General features: G+C 41.0%; 1 protein-coding gene across 3 annotated transcripts in view; it reads right to left on the bottom strand.

Annotated features, from left to right (window-relative positions):
- Positions 1-11,706, bottom strand: part of PIK3C3 (phosphatidylinositol 3-kinase catalytic subunit type 3) — a 67,243-nt gene extending 55,537 nt beyond the window's left edge. For 2 of the 3 annotated variants that reach the window (XM_032095333.1, XM_032095335.1), the window contains exons 1-6: positions 11,565-11,705; positions 9,316-9,504; positions 8,678-8,821; positions 6,260-6,389; positions 2,242-2,328; positions 141-236 (exon numbers count right to left, since the gene is read on the bottom strand). In XM_032095333.1, the coding sequence (XP_031951224.1) occupies positions 141-236; positions 2,242-2,328; positions 6,260-6,389; positions 8,678-8,821; positions 9,316-9,504; positions 11,565-11,632 (714 nt within the window). In that variant the 5' untranslated portion in view covers positions 11,633-11,705. Of the gene's footprint in view, positions 1-140; positions 237-2,241; positions 2,329-6,259; positions 6,390-8,677; positions 8,822-9,315; positions 9,505-11,564 lie in introns of all 3 variants that reach the window. The other variant, XM_032095334.1, reaches the window with a different exon arrangement.
- Positions 11,707-13,393: the final 1,687 nt, after the last annotated feature.

Below are 13,393 nucleotides of genomic sequence, written 5' to 3'. Positions count from 1 at the left end.
GTATGTACATAAATAGTTGCCACTGACAGCTGTCTGCTGCTACACTGCAGCAGAATATTTCATCTCAGCAGAAAAACCCATTCATTTTAGGTGCATATGCTGCTTTTTAAAGACAACCATAAAACCTGCAGAGCACATACCTTTTCATAGTAAACTATTCCATATTCTTTATCATCGCACTTGACGCAACGGAATTCAATCATCAGGTACATAAAATTGGAGCTTCGTTTTTCCCTCTGAGGAAAGAGCCACCACAGATGCGTATCATTTATTGCAGGGCATCAATCATAAGCATTCTCAATACAGCAATTGCCCTACTTCCTTTGTGCTGTAACTGATTAATTAGGTTATCAGCTGTTGTAGCAGTTATTTAGTTAATCATTTCATAGAACTACTTGAGACCATATCGCCTCCTTCCTGACATTCTTACTACCTCACATTCCCACTTCATAATACACATTCACATTTAACAGACGAAAACCTATTTTCATCAGCAGTTTCCAGCTGTGGGCTAAAGGTATTAAAAAATGCAATCCGGAATAATCAGATGACCACTGGGTAGTTGGTGTTTGCTTTTTTTTTTAAACTAAATCATTACCCATAATTATGCACACCAAAGAAAAAAACAGAAGACATGGAAAAAGCAATTTTTTTAAACCAATACCATAAAAGAGACAAAATCAAACTTGGACTACAAGATTATATTTCCAGCTTATTGACTTTCACAGGAAGATTTGCTCGTGTATGCATTTTTAAAAGCTTTATCTAGAAAAATTTGAGCTTAGAATTTTAAAATCTAGATGGGAAACAAGAAAAAGTTTAACAATGAGTAATTTCAGTTCATTTAATGCATTCATAATGGCTTGACTTTCCACCATAGGCAAAGCGGTTCTCTATTTAAAGCACAAGTCTAGGAATTTTTGTTTTGCTGTACTTTTACTGTCAGTGAAGAGGAAAAAAAAAAAAAAAAAAAAAGAGGAGAAGCTTATTTCTAAAAAACATCAACGTATTTGTGACGTTTATAAAAACACAGATTTCAGTTAAAAAAAGAATCTGATTTCCAAAGCTTTAATTACAGATAAGACAACAAAAATCTCAGCAAAAACAAAAAAGAGTTCTTTGCTGCAAGATGAGTATAACAAATTAAACAGTTTGAGCTGATTGTGCCCAATGAGGGTTAAAATCTCATTCAGGCATTAAATTATCAGATTATTCTCTTTTTTTAAAATATCCATTCAAATCTTACAAATGTCTTTTCTCAGCACTCAAAGTTAAAAAAAATAAAGTTGAACAAGTCTGAAGCCAAGGAACAGGTCCTATGTCTAAAAAGCTTCCCATCACAATCTAAATCCTAGAGCTAAGTTAGTCATGCCTAACAGTGTTTGTTCCAAGCTGTTCCAAATTATTAATAAAGTCTGTCTTCCATGATCAAGTTCACTTGAAGCTGAAAACAGGTAAGACAGCTATGTACCGTGGTGGATGAAACGCTGGACGTAAGCTGGCCACGTGCACAGGCTGCCCCAAAACCAACTCTGTGCTGTGCTGCTCTTCAGCAGGGCGGGCAGCAGGTCATGAGAGGGGACTCTGCCCCTCTGTGCTGTGAGACCCCACATGCAGAGCTGAATCCACTTCTGGGACCTCAACACAAAAAAGACGTGGACCTGATGGAGGGAGTCCAGGAGGCTACTAAGATGCTCCACTGCCTGGAGTGCCCCTGCTGTGGAGACAGGCTGGGAGAACTGGGGTTGTTCAGCCTGGACAAGAGGAGGCTCCAGGGCCTTTAGAGACCCTTCCAGTTCCTAAAAGGGACCTGCAAGAGAGCTGGAGAGGCACTTCAGACAAGGGCATGGAGTGAGAGGACTTTACTGTGAGGGTGCTGAGGCACTGGCACAGATTGTCCAGAAAGATGGTAGAAACCTCATCTCCAGAAATATTCAATGTCAGCCTGGATGGGGCTCAGAGAATCCTGATCCAACTGAAGATGTCCCTGCTCACTGCAGAGGGGTTGGACTAGATGGCTTTTAAAGGTCCCTTCCAAACCAAACTATTCTGTGATTCTCATTGGTGCTAAAGTAAAATCAACTTCAGGCTTCCAAAGAATTACTTTTTCCTTTATCATATGCACTAGCGTTTGAAGAAAAGTAGGACAAGCAGTTAAGAGTTAGTCTCCTGAACAACTGAAGGTTCATATTAGCAAGATAAAACCCCCCAAAATTCCAAATCTGATGTACAATGACTTACCTCATTGATCATTTCTATTTCTCTAAAGGTGAGTCGGTCCAGCCAGTCCACCTTCACCATGTGACCTTGCCGATGAGACTTGGTGAGCTGCATGAAAAAAACATGATAACAGCTAAATTGCTCAGTGCAAGAAAAAGAACACAAAAATTGCAACAGAGACACTAATATGAAATCAGAGGAAAAAAATAAAGGAACTGAAAAAAACCTCACCTTGTACAGCATACACATAGTAACATAGTACACACCTTGTAAACGGACAAACCACAACATAAAAATAAGTCTACTATCTAAAATACCAATCCCAGCAAAGACCATAATAATTATCCAAGCACATCACCTTTGCATTTTTAACATAGCAAAAACAGGAACATATTTTTAAACTAAAGTCATGTGAGAAAGACATTCCATTTTTTGTATTACTATATTTCATACAGTAAAACTCACCAAGCCAAACAAAACTAAAGTATTTCAAAAACTATCCATATTGAATAATTCTGCCCTTGTCAGCCTTACCTAAACAGGTTTCCAGACTGGGTCTGTAACTGCATCAACTGAAGATCTTAGAGCAAGTCACAGACAGTTTGCTCTCTCTTTCTTTCAGTCATCTGATAAGTAGCTCAAGTTTTATTGCTAAGTTTACAAATTGCTGTAGCAACAGCAAGGAAGTTGTTTAAAGGACTCATTAAGAATGGAAGATAAGATGAGAGCATACTACTTGCAGTTTCAGATACAGTAACACAATTGTTTATGAAACATCCAGCAGCAGACGACACAAATGAGAAGATCATCCCTTCAACTCCTAAGAAATCACGTGTTCTTCAAAAGAAATCAGTAATTATTGCAGAATGCAAAAGATGCAGAGGGACTAGAAGACATGAAGTTCCTTCATCTCTCAGAGAAATCAGTATCTGCCTAGAAAATAGCTAGCAAAGAGACCCCTCAAAATTATTCTTCTTAGGGTAAAGTTTACAACCATTATTGCATTATAACTTTGTTCTGTGGCCAGCCTGCCCACCCGTGAGTATCTAAATGGGAACAGGCCATACAGTCACACCCACTGTCACTTCTTGCCCAGCTGTGGGACAGGCAATATACAGAGACCTCAGAGAGTAGGAATGGAAGGTATTGGACACAGGAGAACACAACAGCAGCCTGCTGCTTCCACACAGAACTGGAGATGGTATTAGTACAAAAAAACAACACAGAAGATTTAAGACTTGGCATACACTGGGAGATGTCCAGGTTGCAGTCTGTCAGATATGTGCACTAGACGTTTCACAGCTCAACACTAGAGGTACACCAAAAATAAAATTTACTATTTTAGTAAACATAAAGAAAATAGAGAAGTAAAGAGTTTGCACCAATTGTACTGCTTCGTTATTCTCTCTCAAATACCCACTAAACTGATGTCTTAACAGTACAAGCACAACTATGTTGGGCTGAAGTCTATCTAACCAAAGTCTTGGGGAAAAAAATTTGGTCACAAATTCTTAGTTCATTTTCTTGTTCACTGCACTAGAGAACAAAGAAAATAGAAGTAATATTGTATGTTTCAGAAGAAATTGATTAATATTTTAAACCTCTAAACCTGCCTTATAGAGGAAAAAAGTCATAATACAACAATTTATTAGGTCTGCGTACAAGACCTGGAAGATCTGTGGGCATAAAGATACACATGAAAAACTGTTGTCTTGGATTAATATTTAAAGCTTAAAATAAGAGAAAAGCTAGTGTATCCCCATGAGGGAAAGAAGCATTCATCATCTGCTACTAAGTAAGATGCATCCCCTTAGATAGTATCTCAACATTATCTAATTTCATTCAGCCAGCAGAAGGTGTGAGGGAAATGAATGGATCAGAAAGAACTTAAGAGTACTTTAAGCATAAGTAGAATAAATTAACACACCACTCACAGCAGAAATATCTTAATGTCATTAATGTTGGAGCATGATAAAATATTCCACTCTCTTTCCATTAATATTCCTTACTATACAAAAAATCTGCATTCACAATGCTTCCAGAATGCAAAGCCATGGCTTTTTCATCAGTAGCAATTTTACTAGCAACGTTCATGTGTTCTGTGAGAGCACAACCATATCGCACCTCAACATGAAAGGAGAGACTTGCCACAATATCAATTATTTAAGGCAAAAGGATGCAACTCCTTGACCAGCCAGACACTGGTTTTATATAAATTCTGCGTAATTATAAAAAACACATACAGACATAAACTCAGAAGCATGTCAAGAGAAGAGTTATCTTTTAGATGGAGAAAAGATCTTTTACAAGCTCTTCTCAAAAGTTACCTGTTATCTGGAGGAGTCTAGTTTGGGCTCTGGTACCAGATATCAATCAATAGCACAACACTGGACGAGTCTGTTCAATAAACAGAAAAAAAACCAAACCAAGAACAACAAAGTCCACACAAACTCACCCTGTACGTACCTAGTCCTAGTTCTTTTACCTGTATTTAAATATACCTTCACAGAGAGTAGTATGAGGAGTCATTTAGCAACTGATGAGTAAGACACAGAAAAACTGAAGCTGATTGTGTTTGAACAATGGCTACTTAGGAATGACACATCACAAGAACCTCATCTGCTGTGTAAACAGCTGTGCAAATGAAAGCTCCCATAAACACACTACCCAGAAACCCTACTAATTTCCCTAGTGTCTGACGGTAAAATGTTTTTATAAAAAGGAGCACAACAAAATATCAGTGGAAACACTCATCCTTCAGAAATTAGCATCTCCCAAAACAGCTTTCAGAAGAATGGGGGCAGTGATGTTATTAGCTTTCTGTTAGCCATTAACTACAACTCTCAAATGGGATGTGAGAGAATTCCCTCCTATTCCTCAGAGGCCTTGAGCCATCATCTTCCAAATGCAAAAACAACAGGCTAAAACAGAATGACCTATTTTAAAACTGAAGTAGTCTACTTTATTTGTGCTTTTTGAGCTAGAGAGTGTGAGTGGTAATGTTTGCATAACAACTAACATGAAAAGGATGGCATACACTGTCAAAGCCTTTCTCAGAAACCCACTGCATCCATCATATTACCATGTGATGAACTGTAAGCAAGACTTGATCTTTAGTGTCTGCCTACAGAGATTCCTTAGGCCAGAGGACATTTCTTCTACTATGATCAAGAAATGGGGAACCACTGGCTTTAATAAGCTCCCCATTATAAATTCAATGAAAGCTACACTAATAAAACAGGGACCCTAATGAAAGTTAGTTTACTGCTGTCATAAATCTCTAAATGAGAAAATGGTTCTATCTTTCACTGGGAGTTGCACAAAGGTCTGGATAAAACCTGGGAGACCAAAATTAAGAAGAAAGCTCACTGAGTAAGTGGACTGAGTGGTTTGGAAAGCTTAGGGTAAGCTTACCTGAATAATCAGAGATCAGCTAGTAAAACCATCCAGTAACTAGCACACTCTGATCAATTCCAGTAGTTTTGATGGCAAGAATATACTCTGCCATCAAAAGCTTGGAGGCAAAAATACTAACATAAATATTCATGAGCTTAAATGAATGAAACTTGGGTTAATTTTTTCAGTTTTATTCAAGCTCTTTCTAATGTAGAGGTATGTCACACATTTCTGAACACTACACCAGACAGCCTCAAAGTTAATGGATGGCTTCTGAAAGAAACCAGACTGTCCTCACAAGTTACTGTTAAGAGATGTTCTTATTAAACCTGATGAATTTTAGCTTTAAGCATCCTCAAGGCATATTCATGTTTTAATTCTTTACAAAGAATTCAAATCTTAAGTTGTTCCAACAGAATGCTGTGTGTATTAGAAGGTACTTAAATGTCCCCTTTTAAAAAACACTTCAGAAGTAATTAAATATGACCTGCTTTACTCCTTTGTATAAATCCTTTGAAACACCTAAATAACCAAAGGAAGAGAGCTCTCATGTGAGAAAGAAGAAAGGAAGCTGTCTTCACTTCACTCCAGTGAAATGCACGCTTGTCACATACATTTTAAAGGTTACTTGCTATTCCATTACCTTTGCCAAGCGGCTCATTTGATCTTCAGAGACTGTACTGCTGGTTCTCCCAGGAGTTTTGGTGGGCTCTGAGCCATCAGCTTCTACGTTGGGCCAGACTTTCAAGTCATGCATTCCTTGTCGAAACATACTGCAGGGAAAAATGCAGAATCACTTCAGTAAATTCAAAATAATACAGCTGTCAGTAATCAAAGTTCAGCAGCAGCTGCAAGAAAATGAAGGGGCTTCTTTTGCCAAAACTACAAAATTGCATAATTGAACTCTACTGCAAAAGTGCCTTGCACCTTGTGCCCTCTACAGCCTTTATTTTACTGGAACATGGAGTTTAGAAGAAAGTTGTGAAGCCTGAGATAACTTACTTGGCAAGTGGAAGTAAAATAGGTCACTCCCAAAGTCAGTGGGGTGGTACAAATGCAAATTGAGGAGAAAACTCAACCTTCACAGTTTTATTATTTGTAATGGAGTGTTCCTCTTGTATTCTTGTATAACGAAAGTATTCCTCTTGACTTGCAAATTATAATAGTAACTCTATGTCAGCCAGTATGAAAATAATCAACTAAAAAACTACCTTAGTTGCATTTGAAGATCAATAAAAATAAAGCAGCCTTCTGAGCTGCCAAATAAAAAAAAATATATATACCAAGCAAAAAAAGCCACAACCGTCCACACACCACTTTCTCCACCAATGCTTGAACTTGAATTGATAATTGAAAGCATGCAGTGAACAGAAATTTGCAGGGTAACTGACCACATCTTTTCTGTGCAAAACGCTGCTTCTCTTGCATATTTGAGCTGATCCACCCATAAAAGATGCCCCAAGAAATAAAGTGCATTACCTTTGCCAACAAGAGCTGATCACCTAACTCTAACAAGTTCAGGTAAATACAACTGATAGGAACATTTTAAAAAGTAAACCATTAAAAATGAGAAATAACAATTAGAAAGACTATCTGATCTTGAATTTACACTTTGTGGAATACTACTGCAAAGGTTTTCATTTACAAACTACAAAATTCAAAACAGTTTTGTTGGTTTTTCTCCATCTACTTCATCCAAGTCCCACATGATGGAAGTAAGACTTATAAATGAAATTTATTTTTATCTTTTTCCAGGTACTGTGCTCTAATGCTTTAAAAGCTCCCAGCAGTCTTTGGGGCACAGTCCAATTGATCCAGTTCAGTTTTTTGCCCTAAGGCAATGTCATTCTTTTTTGTCTAAGCAGCATTCTCAATGAGAGAGATACAACCTCTCTCTACAGTCACTTTCTGCATTCAAGCATCATTAGAGCAGCTTTCCTAATGATTATCTAAACTTTTCCTGCACTTCAGTATAACCTTATTACTTCTCATCCACCGGCAAGACAAAACAGGCTATTTCTCCCCATTTTCCAACACTAAGTACACATTAGAAAAATGTTCCTACGTTCTTTTTTTCAGCCTCACTAGGTTCAACACCTCCTCCATCACACCTGTTTGCTAGATATTCAATGATACAGACTCCCAGTAGTCAGAAACTTAAACTTGAGTTGGTTGCAAAGAACAGAACATACCCCAGCTGAGCGGAAAAAGAAAGGATAAGAAAGGAAAAAGGATACAGCAGTGTCTCTGATGCACATATTTGTAAACTGTTCATGTAGTCAATGTTGTTTGCACATTTTACAAGAGCACGACAATGCTGAACCACACAAAGCTAAAGAATCACTCTAAACTACAAGTCTCTTCCTCTGTTTTCCTCAGCAGCTGCTCCCCACTCTGTATGTGATAACAATCAATTGCAAAAAAAAAGTACCTGTGCCGCATAATCTTCCTTAGACCACAACCTATTTTTCAGTCACCTTTGCACTTAGGCAAGATCCTTTCAAGGTACTGTTCACCTTCCAGCACACTTATAATCATTCCCACCTTAGTCTTACCATCCACAAATTTACTGAACACACCCTCTATTGGATCACAGCATATTAACTTTGAAAGGTGCTGATTTACTGAGTGACATTTTATTCCCTATAAATAACACTGCTTTCACAGACTAATTGCAAGCCAATTAAATAAACTGTTTTAAGTAATCAGTACTGGCATCCATGCATTACAAGGGTGTAGATGTGATTTCAGCACTTGCCATCTTAAAATCCAAGCTTGTAGATCGTAAAAAAAAAAAAAAAAAAAACCAAAAAAAACCAAAGCCTAAATCTGGTGTTTTACAAGAGAAGACTTATTTCATACAACACTGCAGCAAGTGTGAAATTACACTCAGGAATAAATGGAGCAAATCACCTACGTATCTTGATTTTTCAAACGTGGAATTGTTAACCTAGTTACCTAGTTTACAAAGGATTCAAAAACTTAATCCCTCATAACCCCTGCTACCTTACTATTCACAGGTGAGCTTCAGATGTGCACCAGAGAAGAAAAAGCAGTATACCCATATTTTCCGAAGAGCGAGACCGTTGTTCCTCCCACAGGAATGGCTTTACCAGGTCCATACACATCCCAGATGGTCAGAGCCACCTGAGCATTGCGAGGCAAGTCTGGATACTTCACAGGCAGTTTCAGCCACTCGTTCCAGCTGCAGAGAAACACTATTTATTAGTCACAAAACTTTAGAATTCAACTTACTCTCTGTTAATTTACACAACCCAGATTCTCCTCAGAGTAAAAATTTCTTAAGGCAGATGGACTGTCTTCCTGTGGGCTTTAACCATACAAACACCTGTCTGAAGCATGAGTAAAAGGCTACAGACCAAAAGAAACATACTCTGGCTTGATGACTGTGTAGCAAGGATCAGGCTGTCAGCAAACAGCATGAAAATGTGCCACTCCAGGCCCCAGAAGTTACTTAAGCAGCAAGACATGCCCAAGCACACAAGTAGCAATTTTATCGCTTACCCTTTACACAAAAAGGTTGGTTTTGTGCTGTCAGTATAACACTAACCATATAGACACTTGAAGAAACATAAGCCATTTTGTAGAACACAAGAGAAAACAAATCTTTGTGATAGAAACAAAAACTTGATGCCCCAGTAACTAGGAGGAATATGAAATAAAAGGCAAGTCACTTACTTCCATCTAGTGCTAAAAGCTTTGTAGGAAGTTCTAACTGGAAGAGCAAGAGGCTTCCCTTCTGCAAACACCTGGCAAGTTACATACAAGTCAGAACAGGTCTCCTGGTACAGTCCCGAGAACTTCAGCATTGGATCTTCTAAGAGAGCTTTGTAGCTTTTCTGTTCTCTTTTCCCTTCCAGACTTCCTCTATGGGGGAGAGGGCAAGGGAGGAAGAGGAAAAAGAGAAAACACAAATAAACCCAAATTTATTCTATCCATAGTGGAAATCCTATTGCATTTCCGTAGCTTATATTTAAATTACCCAGTTCTGAGGCTATTTTCACTTTGCATTACTTGCTGGTAGTGAAATCCAAACACCAGAGAGGAACTTGGGATGTAAAATGCTGAGCAAACACAAACTGTATTATTGCCGTACTGATTTAGGGAAGGGTGGGGGGAAGAGCAGGGAAGGCAAGAATTACTTGTTTGTCTTTTAAATGGAGGTAACTTCTAGTACAACCTGTGGATTTTCAGACAGCCCTTAAGTAGGGCAACAATAAATGAGATTACATGTGCTGCTATTATTAAAAAAGACAAAATAAACATCAGATTACATGTGCTCTGAACACTATTCGGGAAAAATAAAACAAAACAGCTATGGTAAGTAAATCTTAATTTTTAATATCTATGAAATGTATGACTGAATTTGGGAGTCAATCATCTCTCCAACCTACAACAAAATAAAGTTCACTTAAGCAGATTGTTAAAATAAAATCCGGTTAATGCCTTGCAACACTTTACTACTGTTAACAGGAACTGATGGAATTTCTCAGGCTTCAGCTATACCACAATGAAAACAATCATGCACATTAGATATCTGACTGTGGATGCACATCTTAAAACAAACAAAAAAACAAGGAACTGTAGTGGTGGTGATGGGAAAACATGTAAGATCAATCTTCCACCAAACAAAAATCTATTTGTTTCACAAAACTACTTCAGAGTAAACAAACAAGTTACTTGCAAGGAACTGGCACTGCACATTCTAAGGATGACATACACTTCTCTGTGCTAAAATAAAAAAACGTTAGTTATAATTTTGCTTGGTGGAACGAACTGTCAAAGAGGTCACATGAATCTGGCTCCTGATGGCACAGAACGGTCTGGGCTGGCAGGGAATTTAAAGACGATCCAGTCCCAACCCCTGTGATGAGCAGGGCCACTTTCCACTACCATCACCTGTTCAGAAGTCAAACAACCCTGAATAAGCTTCTCCAAGTTAGTTTGACAGAAAAGTGGAACATACTTTAACACAGCACCATTGGGTGCACTACATTTTAGAATCAGCATCCCTCCTACACAAAACTTCCCATTGCTGTGATGAACAAAAGTAGCTTAAAAAACAAACCAAAAATTACATCACTGTGTGGTAACTCCAGCTTCAACAAAAGTGCTTCCGCATGCCCAGGTAGGAACATATTTATGTGCTGCACCACCTGGATCTTCCTACAATAAGGCACCCCACTAAGAGCACCGTGCTCTCACAGGAGCATGGAAGCAAGCAGCAAGAGTGTCACCAGTTTGTCTCCTTCCCTTAACACTGAGGAGCGAGCTCTGACGCCGTGCTGGCCTTTCACTTCCTGAAGGAAACTTATCGGAAAGAACGGGCGAGAATATTTACAACAGCATGTAGTGACAGGACAAGGGGGGATGGCTTCAGACGGAATAGCTCTAGATTAATTAGAAAAAAATTCTTTACTATGAGGGTGGTGATGCACTGGCACAGGTTGGCCGGAGAAGCTGTGGCTGCCCCATCTCTGGGAGCGTTCAAGGCCAGGTTGGACAGGGCTTGGAGCAACCTGGGATAGCGGAAGGTGTCCCTGCCCATGCAAAGGGGTGTAACAGGACAGGCTTTAACGGTCCCTTGTAACGCAAACCAATCTGTGATTCTATGACAGGTGAGAAGCTATGGGAGCCTGCACTGACAATTGCTGTCTTACAGCACCTGAGGACACGGGACATCTGACACGCGCTCGCAGCACAGCCCCAGCTCGGTCCCTCGCCCGCCCCGTCCCGCCGTCTCCCCGCGGGCCGGGACGCTGGCAGGGACGCGGCACCCGGAGCTGAGCCAGCACCGCCTGTCCCCAGGCACCACCGGGCTGCGGCACCAGCGCACCCCGCCGAGGGGTTGGGCGGCCCGGTACCCCCCCTCTTCCCCCCCAGCGGCAGCGACCGCTTCCCACTAAGCCCCGACGCAGCTCACTCACATCTTCAGCTGCACGTTGATGTCCAGGTCGCAGCTGTACACATAATAAAGCCTCTCAGTCTCGCCCATGGCTGCCGCCGCCGCTGCTCCCCGCCCGCCCCCTCAGCGCTCGCGGGCAGCACAGCCGGCCTCCCCAGCCCCGCTCCGAGCATGCGCCACTGACGCCATCTTGAGTAAGGGAGGAAGGAGCAGTGCCGGCCCTTGACCAAAATGGCCGCCGGCCCGCGGGGTCCCCCCACCGCCCCCACCACCGCGGGTGCGCGGAGCGTAACATGGCGGCGGCAGCCCTCAGTAGCGAGATGGCTGCGGCTCCGGCTGCGCGCGGGATGGCTCCTGTGCCGCCTGAGGGCGGAGAGGGATGGCGCCTGGCAACAGCCTCATAGAATCACAGAGTATGCTGAGTTTGAAGGGACCCACAAGGATCGAGTCCAGCTCCTGACCCTGAACAGGACACCTCAACTCTGTGGTAGGAACCGTGTGTTTGAGAGCATTGCCCCAGGGCTTCTTGAACTCAGACAGGCTTGGTGCTGTGACCACATCCCTGGGGAGCCTGTTCCAGTGCCCAACCACCCTCTGGCAGAAAAACTTTTTCCTGTAATCCAACCTAAACCTCCCCTGACTCAGCTTCATGCCATTCCTCCAGGTCCTATTGCTGGTCACAAGCGTGAGGAGATCGGTACCTGCCCATCCTCTTCCCCTCATGAGGATCTTGAAGACCACAGTGAGGTCTCCCCTTAGTCTCCTCCAGGCTGAACAAACCAAGTGACCTCTGCTACTGCTCTTAAAACTTCACCTCCAGACCTTTCACCATCCTTGTGGGCTCCTTTGGACCCTCATAGAATAGTTTGGGTTGGAAGGGAACCTAAAGCTCCTTGATTTCCAGCCTCCTGCCATGGGCAGGGACACCTCCCCCTAGCCCAGGGCTCCATCCCCTAGACCAGGGCTCCCCCCAGAGCTCAGAGCTCTATCCAGCTGTGCCATTATTTATGAACAGAACTTCAGAGGTAGTAACTTTTCTAGTAAAGCTCATCTATTATGATTAATTAAGTAGTTTACATACGTGTTCAATAATCTCAGCTCAAGGAAAGGGTCTTCACCAGGGCAGGGGTCACACAATGATTCTACATCTGGCAGACACAACCAGAAACTGCCCACAACTAAAATATTGTAAATAACGATATGATTTCAAAAATTATTTAGTGTTTTGAGAATTAATACAGACAGTGGGCACTTTTAAGTGACAAAAATATAGATACTATGTGCATATAGTCATTATTATGCTATACTTGCTCTGTCTATGTAGGCAAAGCAGCTAGCACTGACAAACAGTTTTGTGTTTTGATCCATCACAGCTGCTGAACTTCTCAGGACTGCTGAACAAAAGTATAAAAATGTGCTATTTTGGTCTAGTTCACTATACTTAGAGCAGTACTGGTCCTGAGGAAGGACCCAGACAGAGGTCTCTCTCCCAGCATAGCTCAGACTTAAAAAAAAAAAAAAAAAAAAAAAAAAAAAAAAAGATAATTATCACCTGGAAACAGCATTTTCTCTTCCATTTTCACATCAGGACAGGGTTAACAGGTGGATGTGGAAGGACATCTCAGCTAGTCCTCTTCTCCTGCAAGCAGCTATGAGGGAAGAGGCCAAAGCAGGGGAGTGAACACTTCTTTTAAGAGAAAGAGGACTTTTTTTTCCCTCTCAGGTGCTGTGACCAGAAAGTCTTTCCTTCCTTTCTTTTTCTACAAAACAAACAGGAAACTAGAGAAGTTCCTGACCCAAAACCATGTATCACTAAAACGAAGTCTTTGCTTTCTGGCACTACCACGCTGG

This window comes from Corvus moneduloides, chromosome Z (genome assembly GCF_009650955.1).
Source record: "Corvus moneduloides isolate bCorMon1 chromosome Z, bCorMon1.pri, whole genome shotgun sequence".
In the NCBI taxonomy this organism is placed as follows: domain Eukaryota; kingdom Metazoa; phylum Chordata; class Aves; order Passeriformes; family Corvidae; genus Corvus; species Corvus moneduloides.
This window is presented reverse-complemented; position numbering and strand designations above follow the sequence as displayed.